Source organism: Maniola hyperantus, chromosome 14 (genome assembly GCF_902806685.2).
Source record: "Maniola hyperantus chromosome 14, iAphHyp1.2, whole genome shotgun sequence".
Taxonomy (NCBI): domain Eukaryota; kingdom Metazoa; phylum Arthropoda; class Insecta; order Lepidoptera; family Nymphalidae; genus Maniola; species Maniola hyperantus.
Window position 1 is genome coordinate 3,970,460 of NC_048549.1, and position 26,218 is coordinate 3,996,677.

The following is a 26,218-nucleotide window of genomic DNA, read 5'->3' on the forward strand; positions in this document are numbered from 1 at the left end:
AGGGGGGTGTGAATGTGTGTGTGTAGGTGTGAGCGCACGGTAGAGCACATATTTCGTGCCACCAAATAGATCGATAAATGACCCACTTTACAAGTTCAAAAGCAGATCTCTTTTTTCGTGACGCCAATTGTAATTAAACGCAAAATTATTATAGGCGCAAACAAGACGGAGCAAGATGCAGCATCGTCCAGTTGACACGAAATATAAATGAAATTAACTGTAGTCAATTTTGTGATAAATAAGCACTCGAATGGTAATGCATGCATATAGTACGCGACACGTTGAAATGCCAATCGGGAAGTGAAAGCCCTGTACACCCGCACAGCCGCGCTAACCCGGTGCGGGTGAGCGCGAGTGACGTGCGGGTGTGCGGGGCGTCCCTGCGCCTCATACTCCGATTGCCATCTCAACTTGTCGCGGACTATACAAATATTTCCACACGATGTTTCCTTCACCGAACAATGCTTGAGGATCCCAAATATTGAATTTCGTAGAAATTTCGGTGATGAAGGTAATTCTTATTTTCAAACTACCTTACCCGCCCCGGCTTCTTTTGTTTGGAATTTCTAAAAACCAGGAAACCTACGAGTACATGCAAAATCTGATAGACCCAGCGGTTTGAGAAAATGTATCCCTTTATATAATTGCATCGTTATTCTTAGTTCAGCCATTAACTTTTTCATTTTCCTTTCGCTCAGGAGGCATTCGGCATGACCAAAGAGGAGTTTTCAGTACTACCCGCATGGAAACAGACCAACATGAAGAAGGACGTTGGTTTGTTTTGACCCGTCGGCCATCTTGAGTTGTGTCCCACCAATGCGATCGCAGCGTCGTCCGCCATTGCGGCCTGATGGTCCTTCGAGCCGGAGTCATAGCCATAGTGTAGATATTTTGTACAACTGTTATGCGTCTCAAATTAGAATAAGGCAGGTCTTTTGCTGTACTGTGACATGTTTATATGGTTTATATCATGTATGTTGGTTGTTTCAGTCGCACAATGTTAGTTATCACACTCACACAGGCATGCGTTTATATTTTAACCGGTAAAATATGGAAAATACAAAAAAGTGTTGACGTATTCCCTCATTCCTTCAGTTCCATTTTTAAAGATCTTATTAGTTCTTCCGTTACATTATTGAAAATTTTCTTCGTATTCTTTGTCTTGTCGAAATTTAAAAAAACATAAATAACTAATTTTCCTTGTGTAAAAAAAAATATTAATTGATTATATTTCGTAATTTTTATACATTATTATGTATTTGCCATTTTTTGCCGTTACTATATAGGTTACCTGATCGAGTGAAGTCAGCTAACGGCTATTCCTATTGTAGTTTAAGACGCACCGTACAGTTATTTCGTACTTTTTTACTGAGAAATGTCTGAAAGGATTTGATAAAAGTTAAGGAGCACGCTTTGAATTCACCACAATTATAGCGATGGAAACAAAAAAAAATGTTTTAGTACTAACGAAATGTAACTATGTATTCGTTGACGTGATATTTTCGTGTAAACGTCGTAGATTAGGCGCGTAGTAACGCGATAGGATTTGAAGTTCGGAATTGTATCGAATGTTGTTATATTTGTCGCATCCATTGCATGGTATCATTGACATTGGCGTTGATTCTGACTAAATTATTAACTAAATATCAAGTATCTGCATCCCTTTCTTTTTAATATATCTATAAAAGGACGAAAAATGAATTCTAAATTATTAACTTAAAATAATTTTAGTGCATCTATAAAACACATTATGCTCAAGACTGACACCTAAAGTCACGAGGTTTGACAATTTTAAATTAAAATTAGTTTGTCTGTCCTTTTCTTCTTACATTGGTAAGAAAAAGATGTGAATACTCTAAAATTTTGTTGTCATCAGAATCGGTACCATTATACAAGCAAGACTCCCAATCGTTAAAAATTTCTTCAAAAAACATTCGAACTGTTGTGACGAATTCACTTCGATTTAGACCTTATGTTGCTGTGATAAAGTGCAATTTCAAATGTGCAAAATAAAGAATGTATCCCTCGTATCATGGGTTCTTGCTGTATATATAGTAAGTCAATACATGGTAATATTAACTTTGATTTATTTATTAGCGTACTATCACACTAGCGATTTTTTTAACTCTACAATAGCGCCTTTAGTACACCGATGCGTTCGCTCGCGGAAGCTAAACGATAAGCAATTTTATGCTTATGGGTTATGACATTAAGGTAAACTGCGTGCGAATGTATTGGTGTGCTAAAGTTTATATTTAGTTAGGTACTCCATTATTTAACAAAATTTTAAAGTGAAAGCATACTTATTAAAAGTGACGAGATTCGATAATAAAATCTTAGTATTTTCTTTGATCATCTCACAACCGATACATAAAACTCTTCTTACTACATGAAACTGTCCTTAAAGATACATTAAATTAATAGTTTATTAAATTATTGAGAGACATGTCACAAGGCTATCCTGGCTTTGTTCTCCAACAGCGCCCCCCTATCAATGTCATTCAAGTGCCAAGAGAGACTTGTCGCAGTGTAAGTCGAAGCAACAGGTTTTTTTTACAAAATAAATCGATAGTGTGATGTTACGCTTACTGTAGTTTTTTTTGTATATAGTTGTTTTGTTTGTTTATTTATTGTTTTTTTTAAGACCTATTTTCTTGAATTTTTTCCTGCACCGTAACCGCATACTTACTTTTTAATAAAAAAATATTTGTAACATAATATTGTAGATGTATTTTCACTTTTTTAAAATTATTGTTTATTACTTATTATATTATTAATTTAAAAAATCGCATGGATATGACAAAGTGGCAATGTATACTAAAAGTGATATTTTTGTATTTCGCGTTCTTGTTACATTAAAAAAATACGTCGTAACTTTAACGTAGACGATATTTTGTTAGTGAACCAAACGCGAAATATTTGTAGTATAATCGAGTATCTGGTCGAAGTAATGTTTTTAAAGCGCTAGATAACGGATACTTCTATTATATACGCTTTAGGGTAGGCTTTTATAGTCTGTGACGTCAGAAAATAGTGCAACCACCGGTTTTGTGATATCTCTTGAACAATCCGCGTGCGTTCATATAGTATGGTGTTTGTGTTTATTTTCGAGTCACAGGAGTTCTATACATTTTAACACATCACATATCTTATCTACTCATTAGCTACAAGTTTTTACCGAGTGTTTGGTGGACCATGTTGAACAAATTGTTGACTTGCAATAAGTGGCGTGTACTCCATAAAGCCAGACAAGAACATACCTTGATCAGCTCATCAATTATATTTTGACTTTGAGTCAAATATTTGATAAATCTCATATAGATACAACTGAGTTTAACGTTAAAATAATAATTGATTTATGAACTAAACGGTGGAATAAGTTGACCAAATTGTTATTTTTTTTTCTTTACCCAATCCATTACTAGCTCATGCCCACGTGGATTAAGGTTTTTCAAAAACCCCATGGGAACTCTTTGATTTTCCGGTATATAAAGTAGCATATGTCACTCTCCAGGTCTTTAACTATACCCACTAAGGACAAACTAACAAACATTTCTCATTTATAATATGTGTAGTGATTTATACTGAGAAAACCTCCGCCATTGCGTAATTAATGGAATGGTTACGACCCTCCTAAAATTGAAAAGGACTTCTTAGCACGCCACTCTTTGCACAAATATCTTGTAAACTTGAATACAGATATACAATTTTTTCTAAACGTGTGTAGTTTTAACTTAACTTTTTTGAAGGCAGAAGAAAAAGCGAACAAAAATTATTTATAACCTCTGACTACAATTTTTCACCACTATCCATATTTTTATTCAAAATTCTATAATTATATTTTAAAAAACACTTTATCCTTAGACTATGTACGAAATGGTCCGTTCACATAATTCCAGTTATTGGATACAGGAATTGTTCGAATAACGTACGTCGTTGATTTGCAAACTACTCAAACACTGTATTAAGCACTGGAATGCATAAATAACTGTAGGTACACTGTTCCATTTCAGTTGAAATATAGCAGTCCACTTACTGGACTAGAATGCTTAATATATTTAGTAATCTTTACTAGAAATGATCAACCTATCGCCGGCTTACTACAGAGCACGGGTCTCCTCTCAGAGTGAGATGGGTTTTGGCCATAGTCTACCACGCCGGCTACATGGGTGGCACTAGAAATGCTCCTTGCATTATTCTAGTACCGATAGATTAATTAATGCGTAACGCTGGTCATACACGTTCAAGTTTACCGGTCAAGTTTGCAGCGGACTTGAAGCGACGTCCAGTAAACTTGACGGTGTATATTGCTATCAGTTGATTGGACACCGCTTCAAGTTCGCTTCAAAGACGATAAACTTGATCGTGTACGGCAACGTTGATTGAAATGTTACTGGAATAATGTGAACCGGGCTTATTAATTTTCAACATAGTCTAAAAGTATTTCATAACACAAGCTATCGAATTCTCCGGTATTCTCACACCTGGCTCACATAAATATTTATCTATACAGCTATTGCAATGTTGTCTACAATTTCAAATGATTATTTTTGTAACTAATTTAGCTTTAGTATGTATTTTGTTTGCTTTGTCTTACGTTATCATGGTGAATCGTTGCACAACTATTCGATATTGTAAATTGCTTCTCCGTTTATGGAATCCTTCGAGGATTTTTTTATAGCATAAATCTTTTACTATATAAACTTGTATAGAAAATATAATTATTTATAAGTGATTTTGTTTTAAGAATCATCAAGAATTCAGATATCTTTACACAAACATTTTTATTGACAAAATTATTATGTGATTATTTTGTTACTCACGTGCGTATGCAATATTTGATATATACATTTTCATTCACTCGTTAATTTTGTAAAATAATTTCGATGCCAAAAATTAAATTAAACTTTGCGTTATGAATTATATTGACGTGTCATTAAAATAAATTACTAGAATAAACTTTTCATTTACAATTTAAAAAAGTAATTTACTAAAATAAAGTATTGAGTTATTTATCTTCTCTACTAATATGTTAATTACTTAATCAAAAGTATAGGATATATAGTTTTGTACACCGAAACCCTTTGTTGACGATTCACCAAAGACGTGTTTACTGTATTTGCGGAAGGGCCTTATTGTGAGGAATTTACTGCCAATGAGTAGAAAATAACATTTTAACTATCGAGTCATAATAATATTTATAGTTAACTGTACTTAGTTAACATTAAAAGTAACCTATATTTAATGCATTTACGGCCGATCCTATACGGGCCTACCGTGACATAAACGTATCTCTCAAATCCAATGTCTAATGTTTTGCTTTGGTTGTGTTACTTAAACTATAATTATTATTATTGTATTTGAGATTTATTTTGTATAATAATTGTAATGATATACTTAATAAATTGATAAAATTTGAAATAAATTCTGTTTTAATCTGATTTCCCAGGTTACCTTCATACATAATTTATTTTCTCTTGTAAAAGAAGAGAAACAATAAATTATAATATAACCCTCTAACAAATAAACCTGGAATAGCGGTGGAATAGTTATACTCTGTTTTGTCTTTCTCTGTCATCAGTAATTTGACATTGAAGAAAAGAGACAAAATAGAGTATAACTATTCCACCGCTATTCCAGGTTTATTTGTTAGACTTTACATTGTCAGGGAATCGAAGCGGATTTCTTTTTTCCTCTATTTCCAACATGTGGGGCACAAACTACCGGTGTAACTAAATTCGGAAGAAAGTGCTTTATGTGGTGGAGAATAAAGGTCAATATCGACTGTGAACTGGTAACATATTATTCCATCTCAAATTGACAAATTCATACTCCACAGCTCTAGAGTACTTAAACTAGCGGCACGCTATGATGGCCGGTTTGACGTTTGTCCGCTCATGAAGTTCCGTATTAATTGATAACGACTTTGAAGGAAATAATTGTATTACTTTATTGACGATAGTGATGTGCAGAGATTCATAAATTTTATCGAATGTAGTTTTAGGTTTAGGACTCAAAATTTATTTATTAAATTGATTTCTTAAATGTATACAAGTGTAGAAAAATCAGTTTGCACCATTTAAGGGGTGAATGTACTTGTGAATATGAACAATTTTCACTATGTGGACAAACCTCTGAAATCGCAAAAAATATCAATAAATTTTTAAAAATGGAATCTAATACGATCGTCACATAGGATCGCTGGCTAGCACAACTACTACCTCCGGCAAACTCGCGTCAATGCTCAATGCAAAACAAAGCAGTTTCGAATTGACGTTGCTTCGAAAAGTATAAACTGTCAGTGCAATGCGATTGTGATATAGTTTTGACCTGGCTTTGGATTTCAAATATTGATACTGCATTACTGTTGACCCTTGCTCGTTAATTTGGACTCTGTTCAAGCCCTTTGTTGTGGATTTCGTCGATATGACCGAACGTACGCAGAGAACTGTTCTAAATAGTCAGACACGTGAGTTCCTAATACGCCTTCGTAACTATTTCGATCGTGAAGCTCAAAATGGAGGGCCAATTTTACCTATAACGTCAGTGGTTGAACGCGTAGCTGATGCGCTTAATATTGGACAACGAACTGTTAGACGGATAACTAAAAAAAAATATGGCGAGACTGGCACAGAAGAAAATAAACTTCACACACCAAAAAAGAGAAAACGAGCAAAACCAGTCGTAGGCATCGATAGCTTTGATGCCGATGCTATCCGAAGACATGTTTACGGCTACTATTTACAGAAGGAGTATCCAACAAGAAAAAAGTTGGTGCATTCACTGAAGGAAGCTGGATTATTCTTCGGTGGGGAAAGTTCTTTAACGAAGATTTTGAAGACCATTGGATTTCGATACAAAAAATGTAACAAACGCAAAATATTGATGGAAAGATTTGATATAGCGATGGCAAGGTATACTTTTTTACGGCAAGTGAAAGAAATCAAAAATTGGCAAAATGTTGTGTTCTTGGATGAAACATGGCTTAATGCTAACCATACTGTAGGCCGTTCTTGGAACGATGACACAGCAGCATCTACTTCCAAAGTTCCTGTAGGAAAAGGATCGCGACTTATAATTTGTCACGCCGGAACCATCAACGGGTTTGTCGAAGGTTCTCTCATGGCTTTTGCGTCAAAAACCACTGGAGACTATCATGAAGACATGAATGGAGAAAAGTTTACTGAATGGTTTACCTCAATGTTGTGTAGCCTCCCTGAACCATCTATTATAATTATGGACAACGCCCCATACCACTCGATGCAAATTGACAAGCCACCTGCCCAATCCCAAAAGAAAGCTGATATCGTCGCATGGCTTCGTAAAAATGGCGTAGATGCAAACATGAATATGTTAAAAGCGGAATTAGTACGTCTTTTAAAAGAAAACAAACCAACCAAGATCCGATACGTCATTGACGAAATAGCATTAGAACATGGGCACAGAGTTATACGGTTACCGCCTTACCATTGTGAGTATAATGCGATTGAGTTGGTGTGGGCTCAAATTAAGGGATATGCTGCAAGACACAATACAGAACCCCCATTTACCACAAAAAAAATGCTAAAATTATTAGAAGAAGCTTGTGAACATGTGACTAAAGGAGACTGGGAAAAGGTTGTGAATAGAACTGTTAAATTAATAAGGGAAGATTATGAAAGAGATGTGAAAATAGATAATATTATAGAAAACGAACATATAATTATTAATGTATGTGATGATAGCAGTGACGACAGTGAAAATAGTAGTATGGACGAATCTGATTAATTATGGCCTTTTGTGGCACCTTTTTCGGTATCTTTTGTATTCATATGTTTCTTGTGTGCATATAAAGTATGTATATTCATTTTCGTTCAAATATTCAGTTCGTTCAAATAAATTAAATAAACATATACATTTTTGTTTTATTAAACCTATTTAATCAGGTACAAAAACAAAACTTAATTGTTTTTTGTTCGAGAATAAATTGACATTCCACATCACTATTGTAATGTGTCAAACCGGCCATCATAGCGTGCCGCTAGTGTAGTAGGTATGTTCCTTTCTACAGTGTCACAGTTCATAACAATCATCTAGCTTGGAATAAAAGGCAGCAATGTTCCGCTACATTGCTGCCGCGACATTGCTGCCTAGCTCGGAATGTAATGTCATATAAGCTTATAGAGATTGTATGGGGCCATCGACTAGAAATTCTTTGATGGGGACCAGTAGTGCCGCGACAGGACTGTGATAGCTGGTGACAGCACTGATGCGGCAGCGCTGCTGCGTGCAGCGTGGTTCGGAATCATACCTTAATACTTAAAAATTTTTGTTGACGAGAGCGAGCGCAGCGACACTGACGCGATGACTAGTGTTGTTACTTGTTATTTTATTTTTATTTTATTTTATTTTATTTATTAAATTAACTAACGGCTACTTACACTAATACATTTTTAAAAAAACTTAATTCTGAAAATATTACTTACTAAGTGCAAGATATGCTCGAATGACGTTCCCTACATTTTCATTGGTGCGATGGAAGCTCAGTCGAGCTTCAGTCAGAAGCCTACCAAATTATCTCAGGTTGATGAGAATAAAACAAAGCCAATTTATGTACCAACATTTTAATACATGCTCGCGTCAGATTATTTACAAAATTGCACAAAGTGAATCCACTACTCTCATAATCTTATAAACTATTTTTATAAATAAGTAGGTACCTACTACTAAGAACTACCTTCTATTTCAAGCTGGCACTCCTACCGGAGATGCTTTTGAAATTTAGCCGCCAATGCTCTACGCAAATGCTCCGAATAACCTTTTGAAAAAGTTTATGGATTCTACATCTAACACATTTTGTCCTTCTAAATCTTGTACTTCAGACTCAACCCCATATTGTATCGCAAATCTAAGCAAACGTTTCATACCACCTCGTTTCTTCCATTCATCGTTATCGTTGTCGTCATCATCATCATCATCTTCATGTTCCCGTTCGTTTTGTTTTACAGATCTGCGAAACCTTTTCTTCATCTTATCGCCTTCAATTAACTCATTTTCAGTTTCAACTATGTTGTTATCTTCACCCAAAGCATCGTAATTGTCCTCTTCATCGTACATCTCACCGGAACCTTCACTATCGTCCTCATTTTGTTTATGTGATTCGTGATTATGGTGTCCATGGCCGTGGTTATGTCCATGGCCGTGGTTATGTCCATGGTCGTGATTATGTCCATGACCGTGATGATGGCCATGGCCATGCTTATTGATCTGTCTTTTAGTGCGAGTAATACGTACATCATCATTCCCGCTATCGTTCTCATCATCGTTATCGTCCCCTTCTTCTTCTGATTCTATCACGTCCTCATCTCCTTTATTTTCATTATCAGCCTCATTATCATCGGCATCACTGTCATTTTCTCCTTCACCCTCATTTTCTTCACTACTCTCACTTGCTTCATCACTGTCAATGTCTCCATCTCCCTCATCATCACCACTTTCGTCATCGCCACCACTTTCTTCATCTCCTTTATTTACTTGGCCTTCTTCATCTCCCTCGTCATCTTCATCATTATCATCGTTCTCTCCTATTTCATTTTGTTGTTCGGTCTGTAAATCAACTTCACCCTCAAGATCTTCTTCCGATTCTGATTCCGTTTCAGGTTCCGATTCTGGTTCTTCTTCAGATTCAGATTCTGGTTCTTCTTCAGATTGAGATTCAGATTCTTCTTCAGATTCAGATTCTGATTCTTCTTCAGATTCAGATTCTGGTTCTTCTTCAGATTCTGATTCAAGCCTGCAGTTTTCCGGTGGAGGGGACCGATCACAAACCTAAAAAATACATTAAGTTATGTAAGTTATATACCTTCTAAACCGAAAACGTTACACATAAAATAGGTAAATACTTGTCATGAATAAATAATCAACGCCAACTAACGAGAATTTTTTTAACGTACGACTTTGGCTGTTGGCATTTATATTTAACATAAGTAATAAATAGTTAACCATTAGTTAACACATATGGCTATAAAGTCTAAACCAACCAATTTAAGGTTTGCCAGCTTCTTTACCAGCAGAGAAAATAGCGAATACTCATTTGGTGAATAACTTATGCTCCGAAAAATGACACTCAATCAAGGTCTATATAATTATGTTTAGATAATAAAATTGTTGGTCTACATCAAAGTTTCGAGCGGGCCTTGCATTAGGTACGAATGTCTGGCCGAGCACTGGTAACAGTGCAACAAGCAGTTGCATGGGAAGTTTTCTCCTACCCAATGGGCTCCTTCAGGATTCTGTGTCACTGATATCGAAAAGCTAAAACAATAACCGTGGAAGGTCGTCTATGCCATAACCGTAGCCAGGTATTGATTGAATTCGGAGGGGTTAAGACTACATCATTGAACTCGATGTCCTAAGGTAGGGTGTTGTGAGGACGCCCGCGAAGGACTCCAAGTCCCAACTCTTAACTTCTTCCCTGTTGATGCAAGGTATAGCACTCTTAAACTATAGGGATTCAGGAACTGTTCCTGGTGTAATAATATTTAAAATATCAAGCATAGACTACATCATTGAACTCCAAGTTCCAACTCCTCAATGCTGGTCCTGCAAGGTATTAAACTCCTCAGCCGTGAAGGTTCAGGAATTTTTGCTGGTGAATTGATATTGCAGGTACCAAGCAATGATTTCATCATTGAACTTCGGGCCCTAACTCCTCAATTCAGAGGGGGTGGGGAGAGATGGGGTAGATGTGGGAGGAGGTGGGGATGGCTGAGGCGAAGATGGCAAGGAGGTCGGGGGAGGTGGGTGAGATGAGGGGGAGGTGGTAGGAAATGGGGGTAGATGGAGGATATGAGTGGATATAGGGTGGAGGTGGGTGAGATGAGGTACATGAGAGGGGAGGTGGTAAAGACGGGGTAGAAGTGGAGGGAGTTGGTAGATATGGGGGAATAGTGGGAAAATACCTCAAAATAGCTACGTTATAATTAAGTTAGGTATATTACCCAAGAGAACTTACAGCTACACATGAATATTTATATTATCTAATCTAACCTAACTTAATATTAGATATTGGCAAATATAGTAGGATTGATTTATTACATGTACCCAGTAGTCAGTAAAACTACTACCCCGGACTCCCCCATCACTCCAACATCTACCCATCTACCTCATCTCCCCCGCCTCCCTCCTACCTTCCCCCATCTTCCTCCGGCATCCCCATCTCCCCCCTCATCTAGCCGGTTGCGGGGCGTTAAGAAAAGTGATTCTTACCGTTTTACTTCTTCTGTAGTACAGAACCCTTCGGTGTGCGAGTCTAAGTCTCACTTGGCCGGTTTTTTACTTTACGTGGCATTGCACGCCGCCGCCGGTTACAGCTAGTTATTATTATAAATGTGAAAGTGTGTCCATCTAGTAAGAAAAAGATCTTAGTATTATTAGGTATGTTTAAAAGTACCCCTACCTGTTGTTCTGCATTGAGCCACGTAGGTATTGATTGGGTACGAGCATCCGGCATATCACTGGTAGTGGTGTACGCACTGGTAGTAGGAAGTTCTCCTGCCTGATGGGTTTTACTTCAGAATTCTGTGTCACTAACATCAACAATTACCGCGGAAGCACTTCTACATGCGATGGACCGACCAATTTAAGCCTGGGTTGTGTTGTTCATTGCCAACAGGGAGAAGTAGCGAATGCTCGTGAGCCGAATAAATCTGATCCGAAAACACTTCTCGATCTGCAAATAATTAAGTTTACCTGTTGTTCTTCATTAAACCACGTATCGAGTGGGCATTGCATTGGGTACGAGCGTCCGGCATAGCACTGGAAGTAGTCCACACAACTGTCGATTTCGGCGATGCGTAGGAAGTTCTCCTGCCCGATGCAGAGCGTCTCGGGGTTCTGTCTCGCTGGGATCGACAGAGCCGAGGCGCTGGCGAGTGCCGCTGCGATGCATAGCAGCCGCGTGACCGCTGTAAACGGTAAAACATTTTCAGGGAAAACTATTTTTACGAATACGACCCACTTGGTAGAGTAGTAACACTTTGTACTTTGTAAAATTTATAAGTAGGTAGGTACCTAGGTACTAGTCACAGATTAATGTAAGTATCGTAGATAGGTGGGTATCTATAGTATCAAACGACTCAAATCAGGTATCCAACCATAAAGACAGTTTACTTAGGTAGGTATACTTTTGACGCTTTGGTAGTTTTTGGTAGTTGTCAAAATTCTTTATTTCTGAACCTCGACGGTTACTCGGTACCTACTATTAGGTATGTAGAAATATAAAAATACTACGCTCGTCCCAACATACGTGTTATGTTATGCATAGGTAATTAGGTGCCTATATAGGTACTTTTAATGTATAAATTACCGACAGGCAGTGGCGCGCACAGTGTTTGAAGCCAGGGTAGGCATTAGTTTGGTAGGAACCTGTTTACTGGCAGGTCATAATGAAAAATATGCATTGAGCTATTACAACTGGGGTAAGCAGTGCATTTATGCCTCTATGACCTGCACGCCACTGCCGACAGGTGATCAATAAATTCCATATACTTAATCAAGGTCCAATCAGTCTACAACTATCCATATCTATCTACTTATTCGAACGAGTGTCTGTCTGTCTGTTACTTTTTATGACCGAGTTTGACGAAATTTGGTGCAGCTTGCATCCGGACTCCGGAGATAAGATATCTAGACATGGGATACTTTTTATCCCGTGATTTAAAAAATCTAAATCTACGCGGATTGAAAGAAGAAGATGAAATGAAATGAAATGAAATGATTTATTTGTTTTAAAAGGTCTTTTTAAAATTGTGCCAGGGACCCTGAAGTAAGTTTGCAAAACCTGTATCTCAGGGTCCCCGCTCTCCCTCCTCCATCATTAACAAATAAACACTTATACAAAACTAAATTTAGTGATATGATATGAATATGAAACTTAAAAATATGTGTGTGTATATGTGTGTGTGAATGAGTGTGTGTGTGTGTACATATGTGTATCAGTGTGTATTGTATGTGAGTGAGTGTGTGTGAGTGTGTACATGTGTATATTTTTAATAACAAATAACAAATTTCAAATTTAACCTACCTACCTATTTATATTCCTACAAGTAATTCTGTTTCGTCGTACGTTTTTTCTTGTAACCACTTAGACAATGTTTTTTTAATATCAAACTGTTTACTAGTGTGGAAATTGAGAATTTTGTTGATTTTATTGTAGAGATGTGCAGATTTTCTGGTGTACTGATTGCGGGAAAAAGACGTTTTTGCTGCAGCTATATTAATGACATTAAGTTTCCTTCTCCTTCGTACAATTAAAGGTTCAAATTTTGTGGATTTATGTACTTTCAGAATCGTTTGCAAAATATATAACTGTCTCACAGTTAATACCTGACTGGTTGAGTAAAGCTTGTGTGTAGGAAATCTATAAGGTTTCTGATACATGACCTTTAGTAAAGATCTTTGTGCTCTCTCTATATCGATGAATTTAGTTTTAACTGCACCACCCCAAACGGGGATGCAATAACCTATTATAGATTGAGCTAAAGCTATGTAAATTTTATTTAACAGGACTTTAGAGGCTATATGCCTAAGCATTTTAAAAATCCAAATTAGTTTTCGTATTCTACCACTAATTACTTCTATTTGTCTCTGCCATGATAGTCTATGATCTATTACAACGCCCAAATATTTAGTGGAGTTTACCCTGTTGATACTGGAGCAATTATTACAGTTACTATTACAGTTAGGAGCGTGCAATATCATGCTATAATCGGCCTCCGGCTGAGTTTTATTGGAGATGGAGAAACATATAAAATTAGTTTTTTCAGTATTTAATGTTAGTAAATTATTCTTCAGCCAGCGATCGATTTTAGCAAGTCCCAGTTCTGTTATATTTTTAACTTTTTCCCAAGTGGTTTCTGAAAAAACTATTGCAGTATCATCTGCGTAAGAAAAAATTTTTGCATTATTGATTTTTAAATTACAGAGTGCATTTATATAAATTAAGAACAATGTTGGTCCTAAAACACTACCTTGTGGCACCCCGTAAGAGATATCAAGATCTTGACTTATATGTTGCCCGATCCTAACTCTCTGGGTGCGTCCAGTAAGGTAGTCCTTGAAAAGAGACAGAGGGACATCTCTTATCCCAATATTTTCTAACTTTTTCACAAGAATGGGGACAGAGACAGTATCAAATGCTTTCTTTAAATCGAGAAATAAAGCAACACATTTTTTACCGCTATCGAGTTGTAGATCTATAAACGAGGTAAGTGCGATAACAGCATCTTCTGTAGATTTTCCATGTCTGAAACCGAACTGAGAGTCTGAGAGAGAGAGAGAAGATAGTACGATAGTCGGCCTTGTCGCTAAAATAGCGATCTCTTCCAGGCAACCTTTGTGTAGAGGTTATAATAAAAAGAAAGCGGAACCCCACACGTAGTACACGTACTAATTAAATAAAGTAAATACACATAATAAACATTTTATAATGAGTTTATTTGTAAGGCAGTAGGTACATATGAGGTTTGTTTTAGGTTTAAGCTATAAGGTGTCTAAAAATTAGTATTCCGCTGAAACAGACGGGCCGTAAAATCTTTTTAAAAATCTTTTTAGGGTTCCGTACCTCAAAAGGAAAAACGAATCCCTTAAAGAATCACTTTGTTGTCTGTCTGTCTGTCTGTCAAGAAACCTACAGGGTACTTCCCGTTGACCTAGAATCATGAAATTTGGCAGGTAGGTCTTATAGCTGAAATTTGGAGAAAAATCTGAAAACTGTGAATTTGTGGTTACATCACACAAAAAAAATTAAATTGTGGTAATTTAATTTTTTTTGTGTGATGTAACTTGTAAATTGTGGTAATTTAATTTTTTTTGTGTGATGTAACCACAAATTCACAGTTTTCAGATTTTTCTCCAAATTTCAGCTATAAGACCTACCTGCCAAATTTCATGATGAATTGAAAATTAGTATTTTCAATTTTCAAAGTAAGATAACTATATCAAGTGGGGTATCATATGAAAGGTCTTCACCAGTGCATTCTAAAACAGATTTTTATTTATTTTTATGTATCATAGTTTTTGAGTTATCGTGCAAAATGTCGAAAAAATACGATTGTAGTACGGAACCCTTTTTGCGCGAGCCTGACTCGCACTTGGCCGGTTTTTATTTTAACAAAGTAAGTACCTAGGTTTAAATATGTGAACAAAGGAAAGTTAGATACTCACAGTTCATTTTGATCGCAGTAAGCTCACGTCGTGTTGCGACCTGTGACTAGAGTAAGTAATCCCGTGGTAAATCGTCAATTTTATCGAGATGACGATATCTGGACAGCTGCAGATAATGTCAGCCAATGTTGCGAGATACCGTGCTGGAGATATGATTGTCGATCAACAGATTACCTGTGCATGGGTTATCCTGTCGCTTAGATCTTGCTTACACGGAGGACTTCTGCTGCGATTAAAAAGTCTACCGATCCATCGATAGATATACGAAGACAGCCGTTGTTGCTGCGATTAAAAAGTCTATGTAGCCGTCATCTCATCGATAGATATACGGGGACAGCCGTTGTCGCTGCGATTAAAAAGCCTATGTAGCCGTCATCTCATCGATAGATATACGGGGACAGCCGTTGTCGCTGCGATTAAAAAGCCTATGTAGCCGTCATCTCATCGATAGATATACGGGGATAGCCGTTGTCGCTGCTATTAAAAAGTTTATCTAGCCGTCATCCCATCGATAGATATACGGGGACAGTCGTTGTCGCTGTGATTAAAAAGTATATCTAGCCGTCATTCAATCGATAGATAAACGGGGACAGCCGTTGTCGCCAAAAAGTTTGTTAATATTTGTGAGTAACTTAAAAGATCTGCTTAGATTTTAAATTTATTTTATTATTTTAAGGTGTCTTGGGGTAAATGCGAATGTTGGCTAAGTTCTTAATTCCAAAAAACCATTTTGTATTGTCGCACAACGCATTATAACAAGGCTTTACAATTTCAACCATCCTCGGAACGCCATGCCTACATTCTTGGTGTTCCATCATCATAATATTGTACTTAATAGGTATGACCTTGTACTTGAGCTCATTTGAAAGTAAGATACTAACTTCCAGATGCATCTGTTTAGGTAGGTTTCTACTAATAAAGCCAATAGAAGTCGTAGATTAGGTAGGTACATGACCATTGACCATGTTTGTCAAAACTATTTTTGATGTAACAAAACCTTTTTGTTTAGGTAGGTATAAGTAAGTATATAAGTTCAAAGTTATAGCATGAAGATATTACAATAACTTAATGGACTTTAGTTTTGACCACTCGTTGTGGCAGAGATACATACAGCTAAGTTACATTTCAACGATTAAAAAAAAATGATTTTTTGATTATTTAAAAAAAATCTAGAAACAAAATATCTACGGCTTACCTACTTATCATCTCCTGCCTATCTAGATACCTAGGTACGTGTTATCTAGACTTTACAAGTTTTATACCTAAAATGTTAGAGAAATATGATTCATCTGGAATTTTTTGGGTTTTCAGTGGGTAGACAAACATTACACTCTTTATTTCATATCTGATATACTTAATTTGGCGGTTCGGAAAATATTTTAAAATAGATTCGTAGTCTAGTATACATACTTACTTATTTTAAGATAAGTTAAAAATATAGATAGATATCTTGCTATTATGACGTAGGCATCCACTAAGAAAGTATTTTTGAAAATTTAACCACTAAGAGGGTAAAATAGGTTTAAAATTTGTGTAGTTCACGCGGATGACGTCGCGGGCCTAAGCTAGTAGTGAACAATAAAGCTTCTTTATTTAGCAGCGAAACTGTGTGTTCATCAAATAAGACACAAAAGTTATCTTGGAAACAATTTTACAATAAACTGCACCAAGGTTATCTCAAATATCGTTTGAGTGAAATCTGTACCACTGATAGCGACCGACAGCTCTCAGCGACGCCGCGAGTCGTAAATTCTAGAATAAATAAAATCCTAGACGCACGGCCGACTAGTCGCCCGGCAACTCAGCCGACGTTACAATCTGTAATTTATAATATGGAAGGTGCCGTGTTTCATACCTATATGACGTTTTGTCGGTCGGAAGTTGCCGTGCCTATATCGCACGGAGTTGCGACAATTTCGTGCGCATAGGCACGGCAACTTCCGACCGACAAAACGTCATATAGGTATGAGTGACAGAGACAACGCTCTACAAAGCCAAAATATTCTATTCTATTATACATTACTTTCTACCGCGTACTGTATTGCGTTCATAGACACTAAGGAACTTTAAAAGCTGGGTTTTATTATTATAACTATAGGTAGGTAAGTATAAACAAAAAAACTAACACAAAGTATATTTAGACTTTAGAGTAATGTTATTCCAAACTATTTATAAAACTCGATTTCTCATTACCGAAACCTATAAAAATAAACGCAAATAAGTAATATCAAAGCGCAAAGTTATTCCTCGAAAGCCTGCGAGTAATTAAAAATAAACAATAGTTCAATGCAGTTCGAACGGAACCTTACAAAGTACGCATAAATTAGTTTTTAACTTTAAAGCGTGCCACACACAAAGCGCGTGCTAACTAACGCGGTGTCCTGCGTGAGCGACGAATACGACGCGACGCGACACGACACGCGACGTAATGCAGCCATTCTATATGGCAGTCTGTGGCTCGCCATATAGGCCGCAAGCACGATATGCCGTTGAGTTGATCGCGTTCGTCGCGTTCGCAGCGTCGCGTTAATTAAGTAAATAGCGTTAGACGACGACGCGGCTCCTAGAAATTGTACCTCTACCTACTTTTTTAAATATACTATTACTAGACGATACCCACGACTTCGTCCGCGTGGATTTTGGTTTTTTAAATCTCCTAAAGGCAGGCTGACGTCCGGGATGTCTTCGTTATAGTGCTCTAGGATCTCTAGCCAAATCTTCTACAGGCTTTTGTGTGGTGGTGTATAACTGTCCATAGAACTTCTCTACCTCTCAAGATCTCGGGTTAAGATGAAACGAGACTGCCGTCCGCGTCGCGTCGTCAGTTTTCAGTCGCGATAACTTAAAAAAAAATTCAAACGCGATAAGGGAAGTACCCTATAGGTTTCTTGACAGACAGACGGAAAGACGGACAGACATACAAACAGACAGACAACGTAGTGATCCTATAAGTAAGGGTTCCTTTTTTCTTTAGAGGTACGGAACCCTTAAAAGGTAAAAAATGAGCCGCTAGTAGGTAATTTTTGATAACTACAATAGAATTTTCCTACTGTCCGAAACAGGTAACTTGCGAAAGATTAGCAGATATTATATCAAAATTGCAGATCGATATGGCGATTATCACTTGTCATACCGAGTCAAATCAAATCAAATCAAATCAAATCAAATATTCTTTATTGCACATGTGGGTATGTATGTATATACAGATGTTACAGTTATTAAAGTTTCACCACAAATAGCCATATTATGGCATGCAAAAATAAAAAATAAAATAAAACCAACTTACTGACTTAAATTACAATTGAATTATCTATTATTACTTATCTTTATACAGTTAATAATTATATTTTATACATATCTACTAGATTTAACAATATAATACAATACTATTTAATTTAAAGACTGTTAATAAAAAAAATGCTACAACTTATTATAAATTTGTGTCTGTTAAATACTCTTTAATGGAATAGTATCTTTTATGTAGTAAAAATTCTTTAATTTTATATTTAAAAGTTTTAATATTTAGATTTCGGTCAGCCAATGATGCCGGTAGTTTATTGTACAACTGAGGTGTCAATGTCTCATCATGGTAGCTGAATAGCTGGCACGAAAACTTGAAGATTCAAACCCCACCCGTTGTACTGTACCTACTCCTAGCAAAGCTTCACGTTTAGCAAACTAAGAGGGGAAGAATATTAGTTATGTTTAACATATTTAATACTAGATGATGCCCGCGACTTCATCCGCATGGAATTAGGTTTTTTAAAATCCCGTGGGAACTATTTAATTTTCCGGGATAAAGAGTAGCCTATGTCCTTCACCGGGATATAAGCTAACTCTGTACCTACCAAATTTCATCAAAATGGGTTGAACGGTTGGGCCGTGTAAAGCTAGCAGACAGACACACTTTCGCATTTATAATACTAGAGGATGCCCGCAACTTCGACCGCGTGGATTTAGGTTTTTAAAAATCCCGTGGGAACTTTTTGATTTTCCGGGATAAAAAGTAGCCTTTGTCCTTCCCCGGTACGTAAGCTAACTCTGTACCAAATTTCATCAAAATCGGTTAAACTGTTGGGCCGTGAAAAGCTAGCAGACAGACACACTTTCGCATTTATAATATTAGTATGGATATAGTAAGTATGGATTATAATTCCATTAAAAAAAATTGCTAAATACCTTTGTCGGTGCATGCCCGACTAGTTTTAATACATACTTAATATTTTGATGTTATAAGCTACATTACCTACTAGGAGTACTAGGTATAACAAAACATAAGAACTAATTAATAGTAATCATTCTCACCGCTCCGATTAGGTGGAATCGAAATTTGGTGGATTTGGCGAAACCTAATCGGAGCGGAGCGAGTGGAGATCGGTCGACCAATCAGATTTTTGAAAGATGACGTGATAAATTCTTCCCATTCCGATTCTTAATAGATGACGTGAAAAAAATATCACGTCTGCCGCTACGCTTACGTGAAAACCGGGCCTAATTATGTTATAGGTACACAAGCTCTAAACTAAATTGGCAGGTCCTAAGCTAGTGTTACCTAGCCTTTTCCTCAAGAAGCTTTATCAAAGGGAAATATCTGCTGCAATATCACCTGGTGGTAAGTGATGATGCAGTCTAAGATGGAAGCAGGCTAGCCTTGAAGAGGTATTGCAGTTTTGTTAAATCCATTTGGTTTCTACACGGCATCGTACCGGAACGCTAAATCGCTTGGCGGCACGGCTCTGCCGGTAGGGTGGTAACTAGCGACGGCCGAAGCTTCCCACCAGATCAGACCTGATTTAGAAATTATTAAATTCCAAATCCCTGCTGTGAAACGAACCCGGGACCTCCCACTAATAAAACCATAGCAGTTACAACCTTGCCAGTGAGGTCGTCAAATTTTTGTGATGGTTGTGTATAAGAGCTACATTAGTATACCTCACGTATACCTATAGTCCGCGCCAGGCCGAGATTGCAATCGGGGTATGAGGCGGGGGGACGCCCCGCATACCCGCTCGTCACCCGCGCTCGCCCGCACCAGGTCAGCACGGGGGCTGTGCGGAGCGGGGCGTTCTCTCCCCGATTGCCATCTCGACCTGTCGCGTACTATACTTACCTAAATATTTGTTTATATTTCAAATACCGACAAGGCACTGATATAAGAAATACTCATAAGGCGACATAAGATATCATACAAATACAAATTGGCTAAAGATGATGATAAAGGATGGATAAAGGATGAATGATATATTATGTATTGATAAAATAAATGCCGATCTCGGACAGCCTTGAGCCTACCTCTGCAATGACCAATACGCCATGTCCAGCGTAGACTAGACTAGATGAAAACTGTTTCAACTCAAATTTTTTTCAGAATGTAATTAAAACCAGTTTTTTTATAATCTACGGAACATTAAAAAAAAATTAAGTAGGTGGAATTTTTGTACTTTATATTTACATAAAGCATAGTTACTACAGCTTTCCTGTATTTACAGATAATAGAGTCAAGAGTACGCATATATATATACAAGGTTTTGCATGAAAACAAAATTGTAATAATAATTATGTTGGCGGGGGACAGGGAAGAATGCTTTGTTGTGATTGCTGGAGTCAAAAGACACGTAATCAAGACAATGTGCTGAATGAGGACAACAAACCTGGGTGGGCTGCATGGGCCGACTTTATGCTAAGCAACTGCCTAAGCTTGGCGATCGCGGGTGTCCGGCTATTAGGAGTCTATAGGTGGTCTGTGTGTATACCTACCTAAACGTTTTTCATAATTTTTAAAACAGAAGATTTTCCAAATCGATCCAAATGGGACCCGAATTCAGAGCCTCGCATCGGACTTTTTATACAATAGTTTACTGAATGAGTTTACTCAGTCTTGAAATATCCGTTTATTATTACATATTCGGAAGCATCGCATCTTGGTCAGAAATAAACTACGGACGTGGGTAGCCGACAAATGGAACAGAGGTATCGTTTGCCGGCTTTTATACCGACGTAAAACTTAATAAGACCCCACTCGTAAATATAACTGAGACAAATTTAGCAAACCATTCTTGAACTCCGAAGATGCCTAACTAAACGATTGTGAAGTTTCTTTTTTGAGAACTAGGTAACATATACTCACCTCAAGAAGATTAGTAAAATTATTCGAGTATTAACTATCTTGTTGGCTCTTCTCAGTAGAATCTGTTTTCCATACTAGTGATTGAGTCTTATCATATCACACAGGTATTGCAGGAACGTCGTCACAGGTAGGTCCGGTAAGAAATTATTATCAGGCAGTGAAGGGCAAGTTGACAAATAAAAGCACAAAATACTTAGTCAATTAATTTAATTACTTTACTACTATTACTTCCGGGATTTTCCGGGATAAAAAGTCCTTCCCCGAGATGTAAGCTATCTCTGTACCAAATTTTATCAAAATCGGTTAAACGGGTGGGCTATGAAAAGCTAGCAGACAGACAGACAGACAGACTTTCGCATTTATAATATTAGTATGGATAGTATGCATTTACGTGTGGAATACATAGGTAACACAATTATTTTGTTACTCACGTGCAAACAGGAAATAAAGCCAACATACATGTTTGGCTCTCCAATTTATTTCAGGAAAACTTAACGGTAACAAACGAGAACAACTGACGAATTAACATATTATTTATACTTTCTAACAGCTGAGCTTGACACCGTGAGCGATTGCTTGTATTACTTTCTAAATACAATTTAATCTAAATATATAAATAAAAAGAGAAATACCACTCACTCACTGACTGACTGACTAATTACGAAATCTCAGAAACTATAAAGCCTAAAACTTGAAATTTGGAAGGTAGGGTCATTCTAGGACGTAGGTGTCAGCTAAGAAACGGTTTTGAAAAATTCCCCCCCTAAGGGTGTAAGGGTCGAAGGTTGTATGAAAGTCCTATGTTTTTGAAGTTAGAGACATGAAAATTGGCATTTAGGTATTCTGGGTTCCGTGCCTTAAGGTGAGACTGAGTGGGTAGCCAAGTGAGGCCTTTTGCAGCGGGAAAATTTCTGATCTCATGAGAAACCAGAAATTTTACGCGGACCAAGTCGCGGGCAACTGCTAGTACACGCATATAAGCCAGGTACTCACTAGCGAGCAATAACCGTAACCTTTGCACGTTATGCTGCGAATACACCTGTACAGTGTACACGGCCGAAAGTGATACATCAACCTTTAGAAGGAGATAGCAAATTTGTAGAGCACTGTCTGTCGTTGAGACTGACAAAACGTCATATAGGTATGAGTGACGGAGACAACGCTCTACAAAGCCGAAATGTCATTCTAAAGGCCGATGTAAATTACTTTCGGCTGCTTTCGGAGACTGTTAGTTTCACTCACGTAACTTACATGATTGACTTAAAACGACTAATGTACTGATATAAACACTTTTATAAGTACATTTACCTTATGGCCAGAGCCAGCGCCTGCCAGACCTTCCTTATTTTATAAAAGCTTAAAGTTTCTCTGCGTTTTGTCCAACGTTTGTTTGAATGTTTGTTTGGACCATGGTGGCTTTGAGAGATAACAGGTAGGTAAGTAATAAAGATATAAAAAATCTTACGTCAAAGTATTAAGTCTAATTTTTTTATACTTTCTTCGGAATAGTATTAGAAATCACGTCATGCATTGCCAGACAGTATGGTGGCAACCCCCTGTTACGGTTACGGTTGGAGCCTGCTAGTGAGTACCCGGCTTTAGGAGCAAGAGCAACAGAAAACTTTAACTAATAAGTAAACCTAAAAAATATAATGTTCCCTGACCGAATTCTGCGGCGGTCAAACTCAACAGTCACTCTCTATTCCCTCACTCTCATAATTGGATGGGATAGCAATCCGACACAAGTGTAAGACCTAGTAGATTGTGAGCAATAAGGCCGCCTTTGCATACAATTATTTTTTTAGTTTTAGTTTCTTTGTCATGTTATGTAATATTTTTGTGTGCAATAAAGTATTTCTATCTATCTATCCGTCAGAGACGGTTGGAAAAAACACTAAAAAAAACTAAACTGTTTCATCATCATCATCATCATGATCAACCTATCACCGGCTCACTACAGAGCACGGGTGTCCTCTTAGAGAGAAGGGTTTTGGCCATAGTCTGCCACGCGGGCCATGTGCGGACTTCACACACCTTTGAGAACATTATGGAGAACTCTCAGGCATGCAGATTTCCTTACGATGTTTTCCTTCGCCGTGATATTTAATTACTTAAAACGCACATACCTAACTCCGAAAAGTTAATGGTGCATGCCCGGGATCGAACCCCCGACCTCCGATTAGAAGGCGGACGTTCTAACCACTAGGCTATCACGGCTCACTGTTAAACTATATTTTTTAATATTAAGTAAAAACATAATAGGTATATCTTTTTGTAAAACACTTATTTAAAGCATTTGTTTAAAACAATACAAACCCTAGTTAGAGAGCATAGAAAAACATACTCGATGCGTCGCGCGATCATAATCGCCGGTAATAATTTATAATCCGTCGGCGCCGTAAACGATATGATTCACACTTATAACCCTCTATTACTGCCCCATTATAACCCATATGAGATCGTAAAGGTGCTTGTGAACATATAAAATTTGGCACTTTATCGGTAAGGCATCACCTTATTAATTCTTACCCAAACGCCTTCTTTAGGTATTTTTCACCCCTAAACCCCTTGCAGCACGTTTTGAAAACACATTTACGATACAAATCGGGACACGTAAAATTTATAGCATACTTAATTAAGTAATTACTAGATGATATATTTATTAAGATTATGATAGGTTTTTGGGAAAATCGGGATCGCTTTGATTTTCCAGAATAAAAAGTAATGGGGTACATTTTCCTGATGTCCTGATGCTGCACAGGACCTGACCACAAAAATTGATGGGATTTAGAAACTGTCGGTTATAAATTGATATTGGAAGTACCAAGTACCTACCTACAGACTTTTTGAACTCGAAGACCCAACTCCTCAGCCCTGATGCTGTAATTAATTGCATTCTTAAATCGTCGTGATGCCACGGTATTTTTAAATAATCATGCGTTTAAATGTTTTTATGAAATTTGGTACTGAGATATCTTGCATCTCGGGGACGGGCTGGTACGGATAGGCTACTTTCTGTTCTGGAAAATCAAAAGTTCCTACGGGATTTTTAAAAACCTAAATCCACGCGGGCGAAGCTGAAGGTATCAGCTAGTGATTAAATAAATATCACTTGCCTGCGAGTTCCTCAAGCCCTTCTCGTTCTGAGAAGAGACCCCTGCTTTGTAGTGGGCCGGTGCGGCGGTGCGCTAAGAATATTATAATTGAATAACATCTAAATATATAAAAGGAAAAGGTGACTGACTAACTGACTGACTGATCTATCAACGCACAGCTTAAACTACTGGATGGATCGGGCTGAAATTTGGCATGCAGATAGCTATTATGACGTAGGCATCCGCTAAGAAAGGATTTTTGAAAATTCAACCCCTAAATTGGTGAAATAGGGGTTAGAAATTTGTGCAGTCCACGTGGACGAAGTCGCGAGCATAAGCTAGTAAAATATATTATTTTAGAATTGAATATACCTAGGTATTTTTATTCAAGTAAAGTGCAAGTTTTATAAGTGCTTGTGAATCGTCAATAGTCGTTTAGTTCAATTTACCACTGAGACGATAGTTATGATGATGAACGTCAATTTTCCACATGATATCGTGGATTTCGCGTATCGTATAAATGTAGTTAGCATAAAATTAATATCTATAGATGATACGAAACACGTGGATATGCAAATTTCCCGGTAAACATCGCCAACAGAGGCCTTTGGGACTTTATTGGGATTTCTCTGCGCATCTGACGAAATCCAAAAGTAGGTTACGGGTATTTAAATAATACCATTATTAATGTATTGGTAAAATCAGCTTAAATATCTGAACTTTTCGTCATAATTATAAGTATTATTAAGGCTATACTTACTCACTAACACTGTTTTAAGGGGTTCCGTACATTAAAAGGAAAAAAGGAACACTTCTAGGATCATCTGTCTGTCTGTCAAGAAACCGACAGGGTACTCCCCGTTGACCTAGAATCATGAAATTTGTTAGGTAAGTAGGTCTTATAGCACACGTAACGGAAAAAATCCAAAAACCGTGAATTTATGGTTACATCACAAAAATATATTAAAATGTGTTCATGAACAAAAATTAGTATTTTCAACATTCAAATATGATAAATATGCCAAGTATCATATGAAAAGGTTTTATCTGTACATTCTAAAACAGATTTTTATTTCTTTTTACGCGTAATAGTTTTTGATCTATTGTGAAAAATGTCGAAAAAATACGACTGCAGTAGGACGGATCCCTCGCTGCGCGAGTCTGACTCGCACTTGGCCGGTTTTTTATTGATGATGCGATTTACTATTCGATAACTATCTCTATATGTAGAGATCTTATCACCAGACTATCGTATCTATGCGCCGCCGTGTGCGTATTTAAGTAGGTAGGATCGTAACAATAAAAATGAATTTAAAAAATACAATGATCTAAAATACTAATTCAATTCAAATGTTTTAGTTTTGGGTTTCATTGTTTTTTGTCTTGTTTATTTCATCATGTTCGTTTTGTGTGCATTAAAGTATTTCTATCTATCAATCTATCTATCTACTAACTTTTTGTCAAAAACAAAAATCCCCAATAACGAAATACTTAGGTATTTCTGTCTAAAAAATTTCAAACGTGACCGTGGCAACACGACACCCAAATCAAAAAGTCTACGAATCGGAAACGAATGTATGTCGGTCGCGAGTATTCAATCAATTCGGGTTTAGTTTTCAGGCGCGCGGGAAAGTGGCGAGCTTTGTTTTGGCCGGGCCATAGTTTAGCTCTGTAGTCTGTGCGTATTGCAAAAGTGTTAAAAAACATTGTAAAAATAAAAGCAAAGTCTTGGACTCTATCATAAAATGCTGTATAGAAGCAGACGTTATTTTGCGGAAGATATACCTACAAT

General features: G+C 37.1%; 2 protein-coding genes across 8 annotated transcripts in view; one reads left to right on the top strand and one right to left on the bottom strand.

Moving 5' to 3' along the window:
• The window catches only part of LOC117988249 (supervillin-like), a 256,319-nt gene extending 250,894 nt beyond the window's left edge, over positions 1-5,425 (top strand). For all 7 annotated transcript variants that reach the window (XM_034975364.2, XM_069502873.1, XM_034975366.2 and 4 more), the window contains one exon: positions 699-5,425. In XM_034975364.2, the coding sequence (XP_034831255.1) occupies positions 699-785 (87 nt within the window). In that variant the 3' untranslated portion in view covers positions 786-5,425. The remainder of the gene's footprint in view (positions 1-698) is intronic.
• Positions 5,426-8,624: 3,199 nt separating this feature from the next.
• LOC117988503 (clumping factor B-like) lies at positions 8,625-15,282 on the bottom strand. Its single transcript, XM_034975654.2, has 3 exons — positions 15,205-15,282; positions 11,731-11,945; positions 8,625-9,807 (listed from the first exon to the last, which is right to left on the bottom strand). The coding sequence occupies exons 1-3, from the start codon at positions 15,209-15,211 to the stop codon at positions 8,776-8,778; spliced, it is 1,254 nt and encodes a 417-aa protein (XP_034831545.1). The 5' UTR covers positions 15,212-15,282; the 3' UTR covers positions 8,625-8,775.
• Positions 15,283-26,218: the final 10,936 nt, after the last annotated feature.